This window comes from Urocampus carinirostris, chromosome 3 (genome assembly GCF_059441175.1).
Source record: "Urocampus carinirostris isolate Australia breed hairy pipefish chromosome 3, RoL_Ucar_1.0, whole genome shotgun sequence".
Lineage (NCBI taxonomy): Eukaryota > Metazoa > Chordata > Actinopteri > Syngnathiformes > Syngnathidae > Urocampus > Urocampus carinirostris.
Genome location: NC_142351.1, coordinates 40,898,642 through 40,923,173, shown reverse-complemented (window position 1 = coordinate 40,923,173; position 24,532 = coordinate 40,898,642). Strand labels below are relative to the sequence as shown.

Genomic DNA, 24,532 nt, shown 5'->3' with positions numbered 1-24,532 from the left:
TAGCCAATCAAAATGCAGAACGCAATTCATGATGAAAATAACTACGTGAAGCAGCAACACAGTGAAGAGTTTACCATGATATTGCGATGGATTACTGTTTGAAATACATATATATATATATATATATATATAAAATTCGAAATATAAGCTGCAACTTTTTCCCCAAGTCAACGATGCGGCTAAATTATCCATTTTTTCCAACGGCCGCCAGGGGCAAGAAGAAGCAACGTAAATGGTCTGCATTTATATAGCGCTTTAAGTCAATGAAGACCTCCCAAAGTGCTTTACAATGTGCTTCACACTTACCCATTCACATACACACACACACACATCAATAGGGACTCAGCCATGCAAGGCGCCTACCTGCTTATTGGGGGCATTAGGGATTCAGTCTCTCACCCAAGGACACTTCCACATTCAACACGGAGGAGCCGGGAATCAAACCTGCGACCTCTTGATCCCAAGACGAGCGCTCTACTCCCGAGCTCAACGGTTGGTCAAAATTCCGTTTTGCAATGTCGGAAAATGTTCAAACAATGTCAAGACATATGAAGTAAATACTGTGTTTTAAGTAAATCACATATATATGTTATCCAATACAGCCCACAACTTGGAGTTTGGTCTTAAGTCCATAACAAAAAGGATGAACACAGGTTGCATTCGAGTGACTTTATTCCATCTACACAACTGTGAAACAACTTGAGTGTTGCATTGTTCTACAATTTTTTGGGTGTTGATATAAAGGGTGGGACACGTCAAGAGAATTTCTCACCCTCGGTCATTAACTTGCAGACATGACAGAAGGCATGATGCCAAACGAGATTGAATAGAACTTTGTTCTGCTTGGAAGTGCTTAGTCAGAGAACTTGATTGAAGTGGCGTAATTGTTGCTTGGGTATTCACACATCTTCTTGGTGAACGAGATGACCCAAACTCCAGCAGTAGCCGTTCATTATGGCTTGAAGCCTTCGGCATACCACCATCCTCTTGCTGAAGTGAGGGGTGCAGAGGTGAATGTCTAAGTGAGAGAGAATCACAAAGAAGTGGGGAGAAAAAGTCAGTCCCATCAGGATTTCATGGGCTACTTGTGATTCATTGTGGGAAAATTTTGAAGAACTTGTGTCAAAAGATTTTCTGCCATCTCAATTATACGAGACAAGCCAGGTTTATTCAAATTTTAGAGAAATTTGATTGCCAGTGTTTGAATTGGCAGAACAGCATAGAGCATAAACCACTAATCTCCCAAGACTTTGCACATTGATTTTTACAATCGTCTATACTAGTATTTTTCACCTAGTTTGCTGTGGTACCGTAGTGTGCGATGAGATCTTGTCTAGTGTAGTGCGGGACGTAACAAATGACTTCTTTCAGTGACAAAAGTGGACGAATGTGTTTGATGTCTGGTCCTAAGTACACTACAAAAAGGTCCAGTTAAAGAAATGTACTGAAACATATAGGGAAAAAAAGTTTGTAAAAAAAAAAAGAAAAAGGTCAATTAGCGAGTAATGTATACTTTCAATGAAATTAAGACTTGTTTTCTTTCTGTTCTGTTTTCATTTCTTTCAAGAAATTCTTATTTTTTGGGACGAATAAGTGGAATAAACAGTTCAAAGAAAATGTTATCAAATTATTGTAAGTACGTTATTTATTTCCAAAAGAAAAATCAATTGAAGTGAATAAGGAAAAATGTTCAAATCGGCATCATTACATTTGTTTTTAACCTAGGAATAATGTAAACTGTAGAGCAATATGAGAAAATTAGGTAATAAAATTGAATTATATGCAAAGGAAACCTAGGTAACGAAGATGATTGAGCTTGCACCCAAAACAAAACTGATGGCAGATGCATAATTTTTCTATAGTTGATAATCGACTCATTTTACGTTTGCGTTAAAAAAAAATGTATTTTACAAATTGAAATGTGGCATACTGTGAACTACGGATTACTTATAGCCCAATTTGAAGATGTAAACGTTCAAAATTTTGAACTGAAGCCGAATATTTCTCTTCATTTTTTCCACAGGCAATGTACCCAGATATAATTTTAAGGAGGTGCCTTTGCTCAAAATAGGATTAAAAACTAGTCTAAGGCATTGAAATCATCTGTGGACAACAACAGTGAAATTCTGATAAATATTGCCTCAATAATATTGGGATTACAACAAGTTTATAATTCCAAGCGATTACTTCAATTTGCCCATTTTTTTTGTGAATTCCTGAAGGCACCACATTTTAGCAAAACTTTTAAAGTACCTTTCAACATCTCTCTGAGGGAAAATGGAAGCTGCTGAATCTCGTTTTGGAGGACTCGACATGGTAACATATTCATCCCGCGGCAACACACTAGAAGTGCGGCTGACTTGTGGTGACATCGTCATGTAACCGACACCCTCCCGCTCACAGAGTTCACCAGCCCAAGCCTCCTTGCTCATGTCCATGTAGTGACCCCGCTTGGGCAAACCGAGAGAAGGTTTTAACTGCACCGGAGATTTCAGACCATCGATGTTCTCTCTGTATTTGGGTCTGCAGCGTTTAGGTATCGGGATTGGATTGTGGTTGGAGGTTGGAGACCGGTTGAAATCCGGGAGCACCCGAAGTGCTTGGACCGTGTCCCGAACAGCCTCATGAATATGCTGTGCTGTTAAAAAAAAACAGGGCGGAGTCAAGCACTTGTGTTAATGCAACAAGTAAAACGCTGAACTCGTTGGCACCTTGGTTTTTGGCTTCAAACCAGAGCTCTCCGGGGCCAATCGGCGAAGAGCGGCCAAGCTCCAGAAAAAAGGAGCCCTCCAAGTGGCCGAAGCGACGGACAGTGAGCAAAGGTATTTTAACAGAGGTTGAATCGCTGTAGGCGCCCATTCGAATAAGAATCAGACAGGTTGCGGTGAGGCAGAGACGGAGTTCACCCACCAGAGACTTTGGGCGGACCAGACCACCAGGAGTGAGCGAAACCAACCAAACCTTCAGTGAAACATTTCCATTAGAGAAGCAACAGTTATTCAACGAAAAAGCATTGCACTACGTGAGCATCGGCCGTTTAATTGTTGGTGGGTTGGTGTATCCCTTTACCACTAGGGTTGTAGAGGCACCCTTTCGAGTAGTGTATCTTGGGCAAGTACAACCTGGGGCTCATCCCTCTCCAGGCAATAAACTTTAAAACAAGCTACGAATGTGAATAGTGACAAGCTGATCAAACCTCTTTGAAGAAGGCTGCAGTTGGTAGAGTGCAATACCCATCATCTTCATCATCACGTGCCTGATCTTCATTTTTGTGCTCCTCCATCAGTTTCTTGATGGCCAAGTACCAATCATCTTGGTCCTGCTGGTTGTCCGCCACCAGCACCATTGTCTGGTCCTGAAGATACAGCGCTACTGTAAGACCTTTCATGGAATTGACCAGGCAGCTCACACCAATGCAGCACCTCAAGTAAATCACTCTGGGGAAAAAAAAAGAAATAGAGAAACTGTAAATATACAACCACTAGGAAAAAGTAAGGAATCACCAGTCTTGGGCAAGCGGTTACTTAAGTCATTTTGTTCTATAGAAAAAAACTCCGATATTAAATCACGAAACAATCATAAGTTCATTTCATAGTGCAACATATTGCATTCAGAAACAAAAATTAAAGAAAAAACATTGCAATGGTCAATAAATGTTACTTTTTAGACCGACAGCAGCAAAATAAATATGTAATCACTTAATTCTGAGGAAGAAATATGGAATCAGTGCAATTTGAAAAGAAAATAAGGACACACCCGGTAAATTTCCTTAATCAGTAGTCAGCAGGTAAAACAGTGCAGTTATCACACCTTGGAGGGCTCCTGGACTAAGGTGATTGCAAGAATCAAACTTCTTGAAGAAAGTAACTCTACTCGTACGGTTGCCAAAGATGTGGGATGTTCACAGTCAGCTGTATCGAAGATTTGGACCGAGTACAAACAGCATGGGAAGGTTGTTAAAGTCAAATGTACTGGTCGGCCAAGGAAGACATTCAGGTGTCAAGACAAACAACTAAAGGCCATATGTCTTGAAAACAAAAACACACAATAAGACAAATTAAGAGGAAATGGGAGGAAGTTGAAGTCAATGTATGTGACAGAACTGTGCAAAATCAACTAAAGAAAATTGGATTTTCATACAAGAATGCTAAAGGGGAACCATTGTTGACGCTTTAACTCAAAAGAACAAGACTGCAATGGGCTGAGGAGAGGCAATCATGGACTGCGGATGACTGGTGAAGGTTATCTTCAGTGATGAGTCACGAATCTGCAAGGTGATGAGGCTGGAACTTTTGTTTGTTGCTGGTCAGTGGACTGCCTAAAGAAAACATTAAAATGCCCACAGTCCTCAATCATGTGGGGCTGCGTGTAAGGCAAAGGCACTGGGGAGATGGCTGTCGTCAAATCGGCAATAAATGCACAAGTTTACATTGACATTTGGAACAGCATTCTTATTCAATTAAAAAAAAGCTTGGGGATGATGAACTAATTTTCCATGATGAGAATGCATCATGCCGCAGAGCAAAAACTGTGAGAGCATTCCTTGGAGAAAGACACATCCAGACAATGTCATGGCCTGCAAATAGCCGAGCTCTACACTCAATTCAAAACCTGTCGTAGAAATTGAAACTAAATTGTCCTGGCAACTGCAATCAAAGAGAGTTGGCACTAGATTGATGAAGAATACCGTTTGTCACTCATCCAGTCCATGCCTCAGACTGCAATCTGTCATAAAAGCCAAAGGCGGTGCAACAAAATACCAGTGATAGGTTTTGATTGTTATTTTTTTTCCATATTTTTTCCTCAGAAGGGAGTAATTTCAAATATTTTTTTCCCTGCACCTGCTCCGTAAAAGTAACACTAACTGATCATTGCAATGTTTTTTTTCTTAATTTCTTTTGTGTTTCTGAATGCTAATATCTTGCACTTTGGAATGACCTTACGATTGTTTCATGTTTGCAATCAGAGTTTTTTCTAAAGAATAAAATTTCTGAATGAGGGCTTGCCCAAGACTGGTGTTTCCATACTTTTTGTAGAGGTTGTACAGTGGTGTACATAATAGCAGTGCAATGTGACCAACCAGAATCTCAAATTTTAGCATACTTTTTATTTTTACACGCCAAACAAGTTATCAGTAGGTGCAGTAGATTCTCAGAAAGAAGCAAGACCCAGCGTTCATAATAGGCACGCTCCAAAGGCTGTCCAATTAGGCAAATAGTTTAAAGGGGTTTGTTAAAAAAAAAATAGTTTCTGCTGTTAACTGTACACATTTGAAACTATTTCACCTGGGATTCTTGAAAATTTTGCTTCACACACAATTGCCACAGCAGTTACAAGTGGCTGCAGACAGAGTTTGATCGTTCTGGAGCTGATCATTGGCTGAGCCTTTGCCATTCTAGTTATTCTCCGGTCCATTTTAATAGTCGTATACAGTTCTCTTCCACGTGTCTCTGGTTTTTCTACCCATTTTAAGGTTTGGAGTTATAAAATACACAAAAATAGTGCTACTCTTAACATCTTTCAACCAGGAGAAGATGTCATCAGGTGGTGTCCAACTGTCACTGGGCGTTTCGACCCTGAACCGCAACGCCCTCATGTTGGCGGGCCGGCACTGATGGCCAGTCATTGCCCATTTTCTCCTGATCCCCAGCTAAACTTCTCCCTCCTAATTCAGAGCCAGCTTACCACAACCAGGGTTGTGTAACAGGGGACTCTGTGGTTGAGGGGTGCGGCAGATGCGGAGAGGTCTCCTGTACTGTGGGGTGCTTCCTGACTGGAGTCCTCCTACGTCTGAGTGTTTCCACCACGCGCTGCAGTGTCACATCGTTTACTCCTGGGTTGATGTATCTTGGAGGTGCCTTGCGTTTTTGCTGATTTTCCCGCAGTGGCACTTTGCTTCCAACACATCACCCGGTAGTGTGGTTTGGGTAAGCCGTCTCGTCGTCTGTATTCGTGCCATAGCCGTTGCCATTGAATCCGTCCACCTGAGTCTCTCATCCTCCCCCCCACTCGGGAGACTCTGGAGGTATTGCTTATTGTTCTGTTCTGTAGCAATGGTTGGTGCCCTCTTGCGAGTGCTGTGGGTGGGGTTGCTAGGCTCACACACCAGTGCCAGACTTTCCTGGAGGTCATCTGTCTTTCCAGCGTCGCCAATCTTCCTTGGTTGCCATCCAGCCTTTCCTGGAAGTCTGGTGACCCAGGCTTATCCAAATTAAAACATACACAAAAATAGTGCTACTCTTAACAGTTACCCAAAAAAAGTGACTGTAGCTTTCAACCAGGAGAAGATGTCATCAGGTGGGGTCCAACTGTCACTGGGCGTTTCGACCCTGAACCACAACGCCCTCAATTTGTCGGGCCAGCAGTGATGGCCAGTCACTGCCCATCTTCTCCTGGTCCCCAGCTAAACTTCTTCCTCCTAATCCAGAGCCGGCTTACCCAAACAGGGTTGTGTAACAGGGGACTCTGTGGTCGAGGGTGCGGCAAATGCGAAGAGGTCTCCTCTACTGTTAATTTTAGCTGAAAAGCTAGCACTTTTTGCACCTCTTTATAGATTCTCCAATCAACTTTATAATCAAAGAATGCTGTTCTTTGGAGCAGTGTCTTGAACGACCCATTTTCCTCGAATGCATGTTCAACCTGTGCTCGCTTCATCATCCTTAAATAGGCACCATCCGAATCACACCTGGTTTTTTTTTCTTCCCCAAAATTGATTAGCTCAGAGATTGGTTGCCACATTGCGATTTTAACAGACCCCTTTGAACTATTAGCCCAATTACACAGCCTTCGGAGCATGCCTATGCGACAATGCTACACAAAACCCTACTTTATAAAAACAAACCCTTGCTTGCTCGGCCCAAAGAGTGAAGCTTTTCCAGATGACTTCTCAAATGTGGAAAACTTTCTCTGAGATTTGTACCACTCAAGTCGACTTGATCCAGTGTGACTACTGCTTCTAAGGACAAAATATCTTCTTTGACTCCTTTCAAGCTTGCCCAGGTAACCTTGTTTAACTATATCACAATGTCTCCCTTGGTTAGTTACAAGAACATTTAGCAGACAGATGGAAGCTTGGGTATTGCAGAAGAATTCCTCATACGAATCTATCAGGGTCTCTTGCACCCCAGCTTGTTGTCCCAGCTCACCACTTCTTGCTGGGATACGAAAATCACTGCTAGAAGGTTGGGGCTCCATAAACATTTGCCCCGAGCCAGCAGTTCTCTGATTTGACCAATCAACCACCTCCTTCATATCCAGAGGAAACACTGCACAAAAAAGTTGTCGGGAGAAGGTAATGAGTAGCAATAAAAAGAATTTAAGGTCAGCATACCTTTACTTTTTGTAGGAATTTGGAAAGTGCATCTACCCAGGAATCTCTAGTCATGAGGTTATTACTTTTAGTCATTGCATTGCTCAAGTACCACGTCATGTTTTTTTGCTCCATGCTTATGTGGTTAATTGTCACCATTTGTAATTAGAGTGTCGACAGTCTTACGTTGGGTTTGAATTCATGTTAAAACTCAACCTTTTTCAGAAGGCCCCAAATCCATAAAGCAACTCATGGAGTACCCTATATTCTTTATGCATACAGTCACAACTTTCGACAATTATGTTTCAAGTTTCAAGACTGCTCTCTCCTATAAATGAACTAAAGATTCAATATCGTCTTTGTCATTAACATAAAATGTAAATGTTATTTGCAACCCTGGTTTCCAAAACGGGATATAATAAAAAAATCTAACACACACACACACACCTATGATTAATTTTCAATTGATCAATGAATCAGGTAAACAAACTATAACATTATATATTTCCTCCTCTTTATTAAAAGTTTGTGCACAAAGAAAATAGTGCACTGAACACAAGATTCAACAATATCTAACAAAAAGAAATCAGTGTGTCAAATAACAAACAAAATACATACAAATGTATGTTATACACCTGCAAAAAGTAAAGACATTTGTTGTTTAAGGGGCCTGAGCTTTTGGAACAAGAAATCATTGCAAATCTGAAAACCTAGTGAAACGTATCAACATTAACATTCCAAGTGTATCAAATAACTTGACAAATATACATACAATTCAATGGTATACACTTGCAAATGTACAAGAGAGGGAGGGAGTCTTTTAAAAAGTACAAAAAGGGTGTTTTTAAAGGGACAAGGAACAAGAAATAAATGCAAACGTGAAACCCCAGTATCATTATTTTCATCATTAACAAGCAAAAAGAAACCATGATCACATTTGTTCACCAAGTCTCTCACTCACTCTTCCTTCTTTGGGAACTTTGCATTACAATGCAAACATGGGAGCATATCAATGAAGATAATGTAGAGGATGCTCTCAGTGATAACAGCTGCTTGCTGTGGTGTGCATGATGTCTCCTTCTCATCATGAAGCTTTTTATTGTTTGTCGTTTTCTATTGAGAAGAAGTATTACTATGGCACAATTTACAAAGACACACTAATCACTCAGACTTTGCCCGAAAAGTAAAGCTTGATGCTTAAACTTAAACTTATTAACACCATTTTGTGCAAGTTGAACTTTTTTATAAAGCACAATTAAACACTGCTTAAGCCTGCTTCCTTTGGTCAAATAATTATGATAATATTGTATTTTTCGGGCTATGTTTCTTTTCTTGCTGTGCCAAAAAAAAATTAATTATTTGATTTAACTGGAATAAAAAGTATCACACACACGCACGCAGTCACTAACAAGCAAATGCTAGCACATCAAGTGAGCGACCAGTAACTAAGGTTACATTTACTTAATCACTTGGACTTTGCCAGAAAATTAAAACGTCATGCTTAAATCTTACCACAATTGTGTGAAAGTCGAGTGTTTTAGTGTAAAGCACAACTAAACACTGCTTAAGATGATTTAACTGAAATTAAGATTCTCACTCACAGTTATCAGCTAAAACGCAAACTCTTACATCAGCTAGCTACCAGAGACAAAGGTTCCTTCTCCATTCTAAAACGCTAATAACAAATCAAAAAATAAAGTAGTAGCTTACCCTTCTACTGAGCACCCTTCATACTCGTGGGTGACTCAATGTTTTGGTTATGATTGCTGCTTCACCGTCGTGGTGCTCCTGTGCCAGGTCACTTTTGAAAAGCTTGCAAGTGATGCATTAATTTGTTTTCCGAAGTGTGGAGTGCTTCCAGACTCTTGCAGACTCGGACTGTTTTCTCCGTGTTTGTCAAGTTTCATGAGTTGAATTGACCATAGCCCCTGAAAATAGCGCCCCAGTTCGCACTCCAAACTCTCTGTTATGCTCGCCGACTCACGCTGCGTGTGAAGTCATTGGCTCTGTGACATGCTTAGTGACGCATAAATTGCGCGGGACAACAAATCAAACTGATTTGTTGCCAACGCTTTTAAACATTCATTTGAACCGATGCGTTGTTGCAGCCCTATTTATATAGATTTTTCACGGTTCCCTTAACTGCATGGATCGTAGGGACACCAATGAGGACTGTTGCCGGTACCTGGCCTGTTCTTGGGTCGGGGCAAACTTACCAGTACATTCCTTAATGTTGTAGCCCCAGTTCTTTTTCAGTCTTCCTCTCCTCTTACCCTCGTGGACTGTGCCTATGTCACTGAACTTTCCATCCGCACACAGTTGACAACAGTTCTTCGTAGGGTCCAATGTGCCCCCTAATAATGTTGCGCACAGTTTCATTTGTCACATGGGCCAAGTAGCTGATGCCTGGATGTTTCCTGTAAAATCACATCTCCAAGGCCTGGATTGTTTTTCCAGTTTTGAGAGTCCATGTCTGGCAAGCGTACAGGAAGATGGAAGTAACCAGCGCTTGCATGGGTCTGATCTTTAATTACACTGCTATCTTCTTGTCCCTCCAGATGGGTTTAAGTCTTGCAAGTGCAACTGTGGTTTAAACTATCCTGGCCACTATTCCTGGGTCAGAACCCTCTTCTGACACGACAGCTTTCAGATACTGTATTTAAATTGGGTTAAAGGTTCTAGCTCTCTGTGGTCAATGGGGATGTTTGTGTTGAAACCTTGGGGATTGTTGGTCATAACTTTTGTGTACACACACACACACACACACACACACACACACACACGTAAAGACAAGATCAGTAAAATAAAGAACGAACAAGAGAAAAAATAAATGAAAGAATGAATGCGAAAAGTACAAACAAAAGGAAGAAACGGAAAAGAGCTAACAAGAAAACAAAAATAAAGACAGACTGAGAAATGAGAAAGATAAAGAAAAAGGGAAAACAGAGCAAGAAAAAGGGCAAACAGAGAGGGGGAGTAAAATAAAGAAAGCATGAAGGAAATAAATAGCAAAATAAATAAAACGTGAAAAAACAAGTGAAAGACAGCACAAGAGAGGAAAAATGGAGCAAAAGGAAAGTAAGAGTAAGAGCGAAAAAAAAAAACCATCTGACTGAGTTTGGTCTGTTTCTGGTGACTGACTAGGTTATTTGCAAATCCTTTGGTTCTCGCTTCATTTTCTTAACTTCAAATTAAAAAAAATATATATATTAACCCAAAAGATCAGCAGCGGACACTCCAAATGTCAATATATGCAGTTTAATTGGTCCAATTAAGGAAAAAATGGCGGCATCGTGGTGCAAAACATTAGGAACAATTTATAGCTCATTTGAAGTGCCCACAATACATTTTACTATTTAAATTTGGCCTTCCTTTTATATACTGATCTTTATTTATAAAAGCAAAAAATTGTTTTCCTAATCAGAGAACGAGCTAACGATCTGGTCGATTGTCTAAGGAGTTTTTCCAGCATTTTCATCTTTGTCCGAATGAAAGTCAAGTAAAGAACAATGGGGAAATAAACTCACCCGATTTGAGGAAATTTAAGCATCTATCAATATTTTCCTCTCATTTGTGGCTTATTACGGGAGGTCAAACGAACATTTTTGAAAGTTGTTCAGATCGACATTTTTCACTTGGGCCAGCTGAGACAGAACCCTAATCAGCGGGACATGTTTGCCTTCTTCCTCCTTGTGGTCTACACCTTAATTGCATCTGCGGCAAAATGCTGCCCTCTGTAATCTGATTTTGTACTTAAACAAGTTTGATTTACGGTACAGTATTTGTTTGTTCATCTATTTGTGTTTATTTTATTCCTTTATTTTTTGTGAAACAGAACAGCAGGGATGCGTTGGCAACTAATAAGCTCATTTAAAAAACAATATATTCACCATTGCATTACAAACTAAATGGGCATGAAAGTTTCAACTTTCAGTGTTTGACTGAAACAAAGTTAACAACTTTAAAGGGAACAGACAGAGATGCAGACATACAGGGAGAAAAAAGTAAAGAAAATACATCGAGTAGGAAAAATAGTAATAATATTTAACTTTGCCCAAGGGGCAAATGCTTGAGCATACATTATTTTCATATTCTGAATTTTTATCATATTCCAAAATTGAAAAAAATTGTACCCCGAACCATATTTTGAAAAAGGAGTTGTTGTTTTAAATATGTCCACTTGATGCCGCCAAAGCCAGGTGCCACTCCCAAAAGAACTGGAGGCTGCTCCTTTTTGCTTTTTGTTGTTATTCCATCTGTCTGTTCATCCATCCATCCATCAATCCATCCATCCATCCATCCGTCCATCCATTAAATCATCATATCATCCATTTATCCATCCATCCATCCATTCATCTATACATTAATCCTTCCATCCATTTGTCCATCCATCCACCCATCATCCATCCATCCATCCATCCATCACAGATCCATCCACCATGACACCTATCATTTCATCTGTTAAAGTATCCTTACATACAATAGTCCATCCATCCATCCATACATACATACATACATTCATCTATACATTCATCCCTCCATCCATTTGTCCATCCATCCACCCATCATCCATCACCGATCCATCCACCATGACACCTATCATTTCATCTGTTAAAGTATCCTTACATACAATAGTCCATCCATCCATCCATCCATACATACATACATACATACATTCATCTATACATTCATCCTTCCATCCATTTGTCCATCCATACACCTATCAATCCATCTGTTGATTAAGTATCCAATCCAATAGTCTATCCATCCATCCATCCATCCATCCATCCATCCTCAGTGATTTTGAGGCAGGCTCAATAATTGTCAGTGTCACATCGTTTAAAATCTAACAGCAGCCATAATATAAGGAAGTACAGTAGTGTGCTCAAGTGTTACCAAAAGGAGGATGTACATGTAGAAATAACTGCAAAAAGCAAGAGTGCTTTGCGAAACATCAACAGTTCCCAGTCACAGTTTGCAACAAACTGCTTTTCTGCCTGGTGCTGAGATGTCTCTCCTATTGCGGGTCTTCTCACATGTGTTCTGCTTGGCTACCTTGAGGAATGCCCTTTCTGTAACTGCTTTAGGACTGATTGCCGTGGTTACAGTGTGGACCTTCAAGTTGTTGCTTCGACATGCTTGGTTCACTTGTAGGCTGTCATGTTTCAGCAAGCCTCCTGCAGATTTTTGGCTGATCGGTCACCTGGGTCAGGTACTGTAGGTCAAAGACGTTTATGTCATACATAGAAAGTAACAAATTGTTAGTGTACTGCTATTGGTGATTCTTCATTGTTTGCCATCAGATGCAAAGCACAGAAGAAGGTCTTCTCCAGGTGGATAATTTAGTGCAGAGATACAAACACTCCTGCAGTTGGTTTCTCGGGCCCTTCTATCATCTGGTCAGACTCTTCCATCCAGATTACGTTAAACCTCTGTTGATGGCACCTGGTAATTTAGCATCTTAACTTTGATTCTCTTTTATGAGGGAAAAAAAAGTCTGAGTCACTCTCTCTCTCTTACGCAGCCGCTATTACTGTAAAAGATGAGTTCATCTACGGTCATCTAAAACCGTGGCTTGGTGAGTCCAAAATTGACTCAGCGAAAGCTGAGCTGTAAACTGAGTTGTTCTGAGAAGAGCCATGAAGAGGGTTAATTGCAAAATAATGTATATATTGGGGATATTCAAAATGTATTTTTTATTCCAATTAGTTCATTTGTATTTGTTTGAATTTGAATCATTTCAACTTTTTTTAGATAGACAATTTATGATATAAAGGACAAGAAGGAAAAAACAAATTCAACTGCAAAACAAATTATGTGGAGGGAGTAAACGGATTGGGATTTCGGTTGATTTTGTTGAATGCTAAAGAGAGAAAGAAAGAAAGAAAGAAAGAGAAAGTAAGTAAGTTTTGTTGGTGTTTCCAGGAAAGTTATATTTGTAGTTATATCAATATTAATAGTTATATTTGGGGGCAGCACGGCAGCGCAATGGTTAGCGCGTGTGCGGCACAGTGCTGAGGTAATGAGTTCGAACCTCCTGTGTGGAGTTTGCATGTTCTACCCGTGCTTGTGTAGGTTTCCTCCGGGCACTCTGGTTTCCTCTCACATTCCAAAAACATGGATGTCAGTTTAATTAGCAGGTCGAAATTGTCTCTAAGTGTGAATGAGCGAGTCAAGTCAAGTCATTTTTATTTGTATAGCCCTAAATCACGAAGAGTCAAAGGGCTTCACAGATTATTACACTATATTACACAGACTATTTTTCAGCCGACGAGAAGAGTAGGTTATTCATATGCTATGGAGTAGAAGTGAGCTTTAAGCTTAGATTTAAACATTTCCACTGAGGTTGCAGATCGGATCTCAGGGGGAAGAGCATTCCACAGTACCGGTGCCCGGATGGAGAACGCTCTCGAACCAGCAGAACACTTCTTTGCTCTTTGGATCACCAGAAGAATGGCACTCTCAGATCCTAGGCTTCGGACCGGAACATAGGGGCAAATCAGATCTGAAAGATAAGAGGGAGCAAGTCCATGTATGATTTTGTATAATACTAAGAGAACCTTGAAATCACATCTAAGGCTAACTGGGAGCCAATGCAGGTTAGCCAAAATAGGTGTTATGTGATCGTACTTTTTTGTCCTAGTTAAAAGCCTCGCTGCGGCATTTTGTACCAGCTGAAGAGACTTGATTCTAGACTTCGGGAGACCAGAGAGTAGTGCATTACAGTAATCGAGACGGGAGGTAACAAACGCATGATCTGTCCGTCGCTATGTGTCGTGCGGCTGGCTGGCAAAGAGATCAGGGGATGGTGAAATTGTAACCTGTGGATTCCTTTGAGACATTTTGTGATTAAGGGCTATACAAATAAATAGAAAATTGATCTATTGGGGTTCAAAAAATTGATAATAAGCACGGTGACACGTTCTGTGATTCTGTCATCCCTCAGGGGACAGTCTGTTACTCAGCAATGGCGATGTGTGGTCCCGCAGGAGGCGTCTTCTCACCCCCGCTTTTCATTTCGACATACTGAAAACCTACATTGCAAGATTCAACACTTCAGCGGACACCATGCATGTAAGACCAAAGGCATTGCGTACCATAATGCAAGCAAAATTTGGAAACACTTCAAGGTGTTGCAGATTCAATCATAATTCTCATTTTAGGACACTGCATGTTGAACATTGCACTTTGCAGAGGAAATTAAAGGCCTGCCAATTGAAATCAGTCCTAGGATTTGCTTTGGTTTTGTACATGTTTGAAGGTCATTGCAGAAAAGAGGATTCAGCTGAAAACTACAGGAATCGATGAGTGCCTTGCAAAAGTATTGGCCCCCAGAAATTTTTTGACATATTGCCATATTCAGTCTTCAAACTCAAATATTTTCTAAAAATTGTGAGACACAATCGAGAAACTAAACCAAATTAAGTCAACATTTTATATCGTGCAAACAAATTTTAAAGAATGTCAGTATTGCAAAAAGATTGCCCCCCTTTGAATTAATAATTGGACAACTTACTTTTGCTACAATCACAGCTACAAGTCTTTTAAGGTATGTATCTGCACATCTTGAAACAGAAATGTTCGCCATTTCTTCTTTAAAACAGCTCAGATTCCTTAAGGTGATAGTTCGTGCACAAATATTTTTAGATCTTTCAACATAAGCTTCACAGGAGTGAAGTCAGAACTTTATCTTGGCCACTCCAACAACCTTTTATTATTAGCTCCAAACCATTCCATTTTAGATTTTGCTTTATGTTTCGGGTCGTTGTCCATTTGGAAGGTGAACCTGCGCCCCATTTTCAGGACTATTGCAGACTCCAACAAACTTTCTGCCAGAATCACCCTGTACATGGCTTCATCCATCTTCTCATCAACTCTAACAATCCTCTCAGTAACCGCTGAAGAAAAGCAATACCTGAGTATGATGCTGCCACCACCATGTTTGACAGTGGAGATGGTGTTTTTAGGCTGATGTGCAGTGTTACTCTTACGCCAAACTTAATGCTTTGCATTCAGTCCAATAAGTTTGATTTTGGACCAGAGCACCTTGTTTGTCATGTAATCTGTGTCTCCCTTGTGCCACTTTTCCACAAAGGGCAGATTCACGCAGAGTAGGGCTAATGGTAGTCTTACGCACGGATTGTCTTTCCTCAGCTGTGTATGCCTGCAGGTCATCATGGGCCTTATGGTGGCTTCTCTGGTTATTTTTCTCTTGTTTAGGCTGAAAGTTTAGTGGGGCAGACAGGTTTGCAGTGGTTTTATGCTTTGTCTATTTTATATTATTTCTCGCACAGTGTTCCTGCTTTGAACATTTTTAAAACTTTACCTGGACCTGCCTGGTGTGTTCTTTGGTCTGACTTAAATTGTCTCTTTTCATTTCCTTCATCTCCATGCATTTCAACTTGAGCCTTAATCACACACCACTGCACACTTTTTGTCATTTAGGTTTACATCGGATCATTCAGAAGTTGTCAGGGAACTTCTGGTGTCAGATGGTTGAGCTAAAAGAGCAGGGGATAATATGTTTTGTAACACCTACATTTCAGTTTTTTGTTGTAAATGTTATATAAAATGTTGGAATAATTTGATTCAACTGTTGTTGTCTCTTACACGTCACTGGTTCTTAGAAAATACTTTCAGTTGTATAGCTTTATGTTTAAAGCCTTGAATATGACAAAAGGTTTGTGGGGGCAATATTTTCCCTAGGCACTGTAAATAGAATATTAAATATTGACTATGTCTGGATAATCTGCGAACATAACTTATTTTGGGTGCGTCATTGTCACCCATAAGTGTCCGTATTTCACAGAGAGAAAGAGATTGAAGGAGGGAATATCTGGAACACTCTGCAAATACTTGGGTTAAAATCTACCCAAATGGATCAATTTGGTCAAACTTAACACATTTTTTTATAAGAAACGACCTTTCTTTCAAGTACTTTATGATATTTTACATGACACCCTATGACAACTGACACTACACGAACACCACCACGTAACAAGTGCACACATAATACAAAAGGTACAAGCAACGAAACTTGACATATGCACACAACACACAACAATATTTGACACTCCATGACTTTGTCATTTTAGTTGTTTTGATACATTGTTATATACATAAACAGATATATTTGCCTCTAAGGGCCCGGTCACACAGCCGTTTGCGGCTGAATCACGGCCAGAAATTTCTGCCTGTGAGGCTGACGCTATTGGACGCTTTGAGATCGCCATACAGACGAGATACAGCAGTGCTTAACACGCAGTCGGAAATTCGCGCGCGGGTGGCAGCGCGAAAAAGTTTTGCGCTGCTCATTTCTTTAGAGCGCGGGTACACAGCCTTTCACGGGCGTATCGAGGCTGAATCACGGCCAAAAATTTCTGGCCGTGAAGCAGACGCTGTTGGGCGCTGTTGGACGCTTTGAGACCGCCATATAGACGAGATACAGCAGTGCTTTACTCGCGGTCGGAAATTCACACGCGGTTGGCCGCGCGAAAAAGTTTTGAGCTGCTCAAAACTTTGAGCACGTGTTAACCGCGGGCGGCACACAAGGTAATGACGCGGAAATGACGCGGAACGACGTGCTCTGGCCGCGGCCAGGGCGTGGTTACACATGGGTAGGACGGGAAATTTCAGCGGGTAATCGTGGGTGGAGCATGGTAATAGCATGTTCTGCGCCTGTATCGCGGTGTTATTACGTGAAATTAGCGTGTTACGGTCAAAGGCCTTTCTCCACGTATATACAGCGCGATTTGCCGAGCACACGTCAGTTGTGCTCGAGACGTCAAGGGGTGAACATGGATCCCCGTCACCGTAGTGACCTCGTCTTAATCCATTTTTATTTCTTGACATTTCTTTTCATTTCATAACAAGATAATAAAATAAAAATGAAAAACTATTACAATAATAACATATTGGCTTCTTCGGTGCCATAGCTTGAAATCTTGATCTTCACGGGACTGTGTCTTGAGCGGTTATGATTTCTACAGCCCGGTGTTATGCCGAGAAATACATCCCTGTCGAGATTTGCATCCCCTCGCTACTACAACCACTTTTACCTCGTTTTATCTCACTTTTGGTGAATGTAATGGCGAACATATAACCAAAACCACTTCGTCTTGCATTTGTTGGGAATGTAATACAACTTAAACCATTCCGTCTTTGTTTTTGTTGTGAACGTAATCGAACGGTAATGCACACCGTTTATAAAATCCTCCTCCCCTCGCGTGAACGCGCATTCTGCTGCGCTTCCAACAAAAGCGATCGTATTCTATATAAAACGCTTATTAAAACAATAAAGCGAGCTAATTATAACAATTGGGAGATCCTAGTCTATAAATTATGCGTTTATTTAAACAATAAAGTGCTATCGTATTCTACAAAATGTGTTTGTTAACGCGGATGAAAAAGTCACGAACGTCAATGCACGCTTCCAACAAAAGCGATCGCAGCAGAATGCGCGTTCACGCGAGGGGGTGTGGGGGGGATATTGGTGGGGGGGGATTCGTAGGAATCGGATTTGGGCACAACACCGGCTCGGGAGCTTTTATACCCGTGGTCCACACGAAAAATGACGCGGAAATGACGCGATGAGGAAGCGGAACAGTCGCCGGCGTCTGTTTTGCGGGCATACCACCGATGAACAGCGGGTTGGCCATTTTCCATCGCGGGCAACCACGGGCAAAAAAACCCCACAAAATTTTAGCCGTGATTCAGCCGCAAACGGCTGTGTGACCGGCCCCTAATGAAACATTGAAAGTTCTAATGAAACTGCATGCCAGCTAAAAGTACCTTCCGAGTGAATGTCTTGTAAAGTTGTCACAAACTGCTGTAAAAATGCTAATAAATAACCCAAATTGCATCATAATGGACTGTACCACTCATAGGATCAGTTTAGGGGAACTATAAAAACATACCCAATTGCATACCCAATTTGGGGTAAAAAAAATAGAGGTAAGATTGGGCCTAGTAAACGCTGCCCAACCCAGCCCAGATCCGACAAATAACTTGATTTGCGGGACCCAGCCCAAAGACAACCCAAAACTGTATGCACTACTTCTGGAATTACTTAAATTCTTTTATTTTGTGCAAAATTGTTCCTGGCCTAAGTTGAGATCGTGGCAAAATGGGCACCTGTCCATTCATTGATGTTCTTGTCTTAGTCCTTTTTCTGTCTTCCTCTCTTTCTGCTCCCTTGGACTGTGCTCTGGACTGGAGAATTATCTTGGCCAGTCCTGATATTCTTGTGACATGACCATATCACCGTAGTCTTTATCTGCGCAGTGCGCATAGTTAACAATAGTTCTTGGTAAGGTCCAATGTGCCCTCTGATGATGTAGCGCAATCTTTCATTTGGGCTTTGTAGCCGATGCATAGACCTTTCCTATAGCATTGTATTTCCATGGCCTGAATTTTCATTTCCAGCTTTGATGGGAGAGTATATGACTCGCAGGTATAGAGGAAGATGGACGTTACCAGCGCTTACATGAGTCTTATTTCTTATTTCACTACAATGATTTTGTCTCTCCAGATGGGTTTAAGTTTGGTAAGTGCAGCGGTGGTTTGAGCTACTCCAGCCATGATTTCTGGCCTTGAAACTTCTTCTGAAATGCATTTGACTCTATTAGAATCCCATATTCTCCCTCTTGTTTGCCACACAGGACAAGTGGCAGCATCTAGTGGCCAAGGGCAGCGCTAATATCGAGATATTTGATCATATAACTCTGATGACATTGAATAGTTTGCTGAAATGTGCCTTCAGCTACAGCAGCAACTGTCAGGAGTAAGAATACGCCATAAAAAGTTTTGTTTGAATTTCTTTAGTTCGGTAGGTAATCTCGTTTTACCCCAGGTCCGGCAGTGAGTACGTGTCGGCAATAGTTGAGTTGAGTGACCAGATCATCGCGCGACGGCTAAACATTTTGCACCACTGGGACTGGATTTACTGGAAGACGCAACCTGGGAAACGTTTTAAGAGCGCTTTGAACATAGTGCACAGGTAACACACAAGCACAGATTAGACATTCAAGCAACAGTCTTGTCTGGTAGAAATAATGATGACAGATTGGCTTTGATAAACTTACTTATTACTGTATTGCAGTTTCACAAGAAACGTGGTTCAAAGACGCCGGGCTCGCCTCAGACAGACCTTGTCTGCTTCCAACTCAATGCCTCAAAGGAAAAAGGATTTTGTCGACATCCTACTTCTGTCCAAGGTTTTCATTGGATTAATTATTTAATCTAATCTATACAATTTAACAGATCCTGATTTGTTTGTGTGTCTATTTGTACGCTACATATAAGCTCTGAAATGGCTGAACCTATGTTCATAAAAATTTACAAAGGGATAGATTAGGGCTCCGCTTTAGCTAGGTTTCGTGTCAAAGTACCCCCAATAAATATTATCAAAACCGATAAACATCTGCTTTTGTGGGGTCTGCTTTCGTGGGGTATCTAACGTCCGATGGTGGCTAAATTGGATACTGCAGCTCCTAGCCACCGACCACTCCAAGCAGCCCAATTCATCTTCTATTGCAACCAACACTTTGATTGATGCATTTGTTTCTTATGCACATGTTTCAACAAACCCCAAAATGCAACACAAATAAATATAATAGTCATGATTTTCTCCAATTTTTTTCCTAGTTGTTTTTAGATTTTTTCTGAATACTTTTGGGTGTTACGTTATCTGAGATGATATATTATCCGTACTGCATTTTTCAAAACAAAAGTTGAAATTATTCTAGATTCATTACAAATCAACTGAAATATTGCAGGCCAATTTGTAGTTTTGTATTGCTGATTATGGCTTCACCCAAAGTCACGACATAAATTGTTCTTATTTCACAAAGATATTATGTTAAATACAATCCAACACTATTTTTAGTATTTTATAATATATTTTATTTAATGAATTATTGAAAGAAAAGAAAATAACATACTTCAATGAGAAAAAAATCTTCCATTTACGATCATTTCGCTCTTTTTGATTTTTCCATCTTGCATGAGAAAAATCAAGTTCAAAATATGAAGTGTTGAGAAAAATAAAACTTGAAGCTAGCACAATGATCCACCTTTGGAATAATGGAATTTTTTTAACATGTACCACAAAAATCAAGATAACATATATGACACTAAACCTTACAGGATGAAGACGGGCGAGGCTTAACAGATAAGGAGATCGAAGCTGAGTCCAACACCTTCATGTTTGCTGGTGAGACCATCAGACGATGTACGAAGTTTGATGTTTTCATTTTTCCCTCCCATTTGAGGCCATTTATCTACGCAGGTCACGACACTACAGCCAGTGCCATTTGCTGGACGCTTTATAATTTAGCACAGCACAGTCACTTTCAAGAAAAATGCAGGGAGGAAGTAATGGAACTTATGCAAGGTCGTGAAAGACAAAAAATCGAGTGGTCGGTAATGAAAGGAATACTTTTAATCTTAAAGCTCTGTGTCACCATCTTTGTTTTTTTATCACCAGGGAGGATCTGTCCATGCTTCCTTTTACCACAATGTGCATTCGGGAAGCATTGAGATTGCATTCTCCAGTTCAGGCCGTGACGAGAAAATACACCCAAGACATGCCCCTCCCTGACAACCGGACAGTACCAAAAGGTGAAACAGAAATAACTCTGTAATATTTTCCTGAATTAAAAAATAACACAGAAAGGGGGAAAAAATGGACCTAACCGCTTCTTGCATCTATTAGAATTACAATCAAAATTAGAATTACAATTGTCTTTATTGTTATTGATAGGAATGAATTGAATGAACATTGTTTATAACATAAGACTGTCAGGATAACGGGGCAAAAATGTTTGAGGTAGTGCTGGGAGACTTGTCCAAGTTGTGAGTGCATCAGAATCCTAGCACAATGAAAACGTTTTCCAATGGCATTTAGCGGCAAAATCAACTGAGCACTGTGCTTTTTTCCTCCTCATTCCAAAATTTTGCTACAGTGATGTGCAGTGAGGTTTGTATCTGGTGAGGCAGTCAGCTTTACGAATAAATGAATCTACATTTTGATTTATTGTTTGTTTAGCAGGGCAAAGAGCAATATATAAACTGGGGAATGGAAAAAAACAACCTTTATTGTCCTGTCAGACCTCTAAATTTTGGGGGGACCAGGATGTACAAAACAATTAATTTTGACTAGAAGGCAGATCTTAAGTTGAGACCGGAATTTCAGGTCAGATTGAGACCAAAATGCTTACTAAAAAGCTAACATAAGGGCCTCTGTAATAGGATGTTTCCCAATCTCAAGCAGTCTCATCATGATGCGCCTCAGTTATTCACCGTTCAACATTGCAGCTATCCAGATCTAGGCACCAACCTTAAGACACAGTGACAAAGAAACTGAGGCCCTTTATGCTCAGGTTTTTCCATTTGGTCTCCCTTTTATCCCATCTGAAGTGACAAGAACATTGCAGTGTAATTAAAGATCAGGTTCCTGCAAGAGTTTATTACTTCCATTTTCCTTTACCCTTGTAAGACATGGACTTTGACAGCAAAGCTGGAGAAGAAATCCAGGCCATACAGCTGCGATGCTAAGGAAACTGCTAGGCATCAACGACATATCTTATATATCCCATATAAACAGAAGAAACGGTGCGTAAATTGCAACCCAAGAAGAACTGTTGTCAACTGTACACAGAGGAAAACTTCAATGATATGGTCATGTCACAAGGTCATCGGGACTGGCCAAGATCATCCTCCAAGGCACAGTCCATGGTAGTTAGAGGACAGGAAGACAAAGAACTGGTCCGACAATATCAAGGAATAAACTAGTACCAACTCTGCCCTAATGGTACCCAAAAACAGATCGGGGACCGTCAGTAGTGGAGAAAGCTGTCCAGAGCTGGGTCCTCAGTGGTGCCCGACAGCCCAGGAAGTTGAAGAATCAGTGAACCCTGACATATTTATCGGGTGGCTTTAGGGCTGAGCTTTTACGTCCCTGGTCGAATTTAAGCTACCCCAGGAGCGTAGTTGGCATATTTTCCCAGTGTCTTGGTTGGTTTTCCCCAGGCATTTCGGTTTACACCCTTGCCTGGCAAGTTGATTGGCGACTCCAAATTGTCCCGAGGTATGGATTCATGTGTGACTGGCTGTATATCTATGCCCTTTGATTGGCTGGGTGTCACCCACCCATCGGCCCATATCAGCTAGTGAGGGTAAAGGCGTTCTGAAAGAAGAATCAAATCATGCATGCTACTCTGTTATTTATCAAAATTGAGTTTTTACTGACCAAAATGTTTATAGATTTAAAAGGAAACTAATCAGATGACTTGAGTAATTTGTTTTCACCATGAAACTCCCACAGGTGCCATCTGTTTGGTCAGCATTTATGGAACACACCACAACCCGTCAGTTTGGACAAATCCAAGTGTAAGATAAGTAATACACCATTTTTCAGCATCTCAAAGAAAGCTCTGTTTATTTTACCTTCTCAGGAATTTGATCCTTACCGCTTTGAGCCAACCAACCAAGAAGGTCGCTCTTCCCATGCTTTTATTCCATTCTCCTCAGGACCCAGGTACTGCCTCTTTCTTGAATCAACCAAGATTAGAATGTCCGTTTTGTGTTCACAAAATGTCCATGTTTATGCTTTCACAGAAATTGCATTGGTCAGAAATTTGCACTGGCGGAGCTCCGTGTTGTAGTGGCCCTGACACTGCTCAGGTTCTGCTTAAAACCAGGAATTAACTCCAAACTTGGATCCAGTGAGGTCCGCCGTCTACCCCAACTGGTGCTTAAGGCTGAGGGGGGACTCTGGCTGCAGCTGGAACCTCTGATGCCACAGAAAATATGATACAATTTTGTCTCTGAAAATGTTTTTTAAAATAAATACTAAGTAGAGTGAGAATGTGGTAATATGCTTGTAAGGCTGTTAAGAAATAAAACAAGGAAACCTGATGGTTATTGTTACACTGGCTTATAAAAGGGAAGGTGTATTCTTTAAAGCTTCCTAATAGTAAAATTGTTCTTTTTTTAAAAAAGAAAAAGGAAAAACAATATTGACCGGAGAGCAGCACGGCGGCGCAGTGGTTAGCGCGTGTGCGGCACAGTTCTAAGGTCTTCGGAACCTCCTGTGTGGGTTCAAATCCAGCTACCGGACTTACTGTGCGGAGTTTGTATGTTCTCCCCGTGCTTGCGTGGGTTTCCTCCGATTTCCTCCCACATTCCAAAGACATGCATTTCAGGTGGATTGGCCGGTCCAAATTGTCCCTAGGTGCGAATGAGCGAGCAAGTTGTCTGTCCCTGTGTGCCTTGCGATTGGCTGGCAACCAGTTCAGGGTGTCCCCTGTCCACTGCCCGATGATTGCTGGGATGGGCTCCAGCACCCCCGCGACCCTACTGAGGATAAGCGGTGCGGCTAATGAGATAAGATGAATATTGATCGGAAAAATAAGCAAAAACACAGAACTATCGTATGTGATAATTTTATATACTTACTGACATGATTGTCTGCGATCTCGCTGCTAAGGGTATCCCCACAAAAAGACCTGTCTTCCTTCTTATTTACTCTTCCCCGGCCCCCTTATTTAGTTTTGTATTCATTTTTCTTCTTTTGTTTTTTGCTTAATTTTTAATTTGTTATTTTTTCCCCTGGGCAGCACGGCGGCGCAGTGGTTAGCGCTTGTGCGGCACAGTTCATGTCATGGGAACCTGTCATGGGTTCAAATCCAGCTCCAGACTTCCTGTGCGGAGTTTGTATGTTCTCCCCGTGCTTGCGTGGGTTTCCTCCGGGCACTCCGGTTTCCTCCCACATTCCAAAAACATGCATTCCAGGTGAATTGGCCGGTCCAAATTGTCCATAGGTGTGAATGAGCGAGTGAGTTGTCTGTCCCTGTGTGCCCTGCGATTGGCTGGCAACCAATTCAGGGTGTCCCCTGCCCACTGCCCGGAGATGGCTGGGATAGGCTCCAGCCCCCCCCGCGACCCTAATGAGGATAAGCGGTACGGCTGATGAGATGAGATGAGATGAGATTTTTTCCCCTTTTCTTTGCTCAGTTGTTGCACACTGGTAGTGATGTGCTCCTCGACTCGAATCCTTGAGGCGTGTGCCGATATTTTAGACAATTGGTTCATGAACCCCGAGTCAAGGTTTGTGTTGATGACATAAGCGGTGACGTATAAAGTCCAGCAAAGCGGGTGTACCACATGACTGTTTGAGGAAATGATTCGCTAGATTTGGGTGTGGTTCGAAATAAAAGCGGC

At 41.1% G+C, this 24,532-nt stretch overlaps 2 protein-coding genes across 7 annotated transcripts; one reads left to right on the top strand and one right to left on the bottom strand.

The window, feature by feature from the left end:
• Positions 1–654: 654 nt before the first annotated feature.
• On the bottom strand, positions 655–11,015 carry LOC148369716 (insulin receptor substrate 2-A-like). Of its 6 annotated transcripts, none has more exons than XM_088331860.1 (7): positions 10,837–11,015; positions 7,146–7,265; positions 6,842–6,955; positions 3,197–3,437; positions 2,712–2,961; positions 2,254–2,638; positions 655–1,018 (listed from the first exon to the last, which is right to left on the bottom strand). In XM_088331860.1, exons 4-7 carry the CDS (start codon positions 3,386–3,388, stop codon positions 769–771), a joined length of 1,077 nt encoding a protein of 358 aa, XP_088187986.1. In that variant the 5' UTR covers positions 3,389–3,437; positions 6,842–6,955; positions 7,146–7,265; positions 10,837–11,015; the 3' UTR covers positions 655–768. The 6 variants fall into 6 exon arrangements, with proteins under 6 accessions (XP_088187986.1, XP_088187988.1, XP_088187984.1 ...); XM_088331862.1 differs by having other exon boundaries at positions 3,197–3,355; XM_088331858.1 differs by having other exon boundaries at positions 6,842–7,265.
• Positions 11,016–12,263: 1,248 nt separating this feature from the next.
• Positions 12,264–23,123, top strand: cyp4f3 (cytochrome P450, family 4, subfamily F, polypeptide 3). Its single transcript, XM_088329825.1, has 13 exons — positions 12,264–12,521; positions 12,613–12,757; positions 12,834–12,887; positions 14,256–14,383; positions 18,970–19,091; positions 19,161–19,307; positions 19,410–19,524; positions 20,456–20,522; positions 20,598–20,727; positions 20,796–20,929; positions 22,635–22,699; positions 22,765–22,847; positions 22,928–23,123. Exons 1-13 carry the CDS (start codon positions 12,318–12,320, stop codon positions 23,121–23,123), a joined length of 1,590 nt encoding a protein of 529 aa, XP_088185951.1. The 5' UTR covers positions 12,264–12,317.
• Positions 23,124–24,532: the final 1,409 nt, after the last annotated feature.

What these genes read in the sequence shown, in the direction of transcription:
- LOC148369716 (XM_088331858.1), bottom strand. Translation starts at nt 7,251, where the DNA reads ATGAAGGAGGTGGTTGATTGGTCAAATCAGAGAACTGCTGGCTCGGGG. An exon ending in CTGCAGCCTTCTTCAAAGAG is followed by an intron (nt 2,962 to 3,196) that starts GTTTGATCAGCT and finishes GTTTCACTGAAG; the next exon opens with GTTTGGTTGGTTTCGCTCAC. An exon ending in GTTTGAAGCCAAAAACCAAG is followed by an intron (nt 2,639 to 2,711) that starts GTGCCAACGAGT and finishes TTTTTTTAACAG; the next exon opens with CACAGCATATTCATGAGGCT.
- cyp4f3 (XM_088329825.1), top strand. Translation starts at nt 12,318, where the DNA reads ATGTCTCTCCTATTGCGGGTCTTCTCACATGTGTTCTGCTTGGCTACC. An exon ending in GCTTTGAACATAGTGCACAG is followed by an intron (nt 19,308 to 19,409) that starts GTAACACACAAG and finishes ACTGTATTGCAG; the next exon opens with TTTCACAAGAAACGTGGTTC. An exon ending in ACATCCTACTTCTGTCCAAG is followed by an intron (nt 19,525 to 20,455) that starts GTTTTCATTGGA and finishes TAAACCTTACAG; the next exon opens with GATGAAGACGGGCGAGGCTT.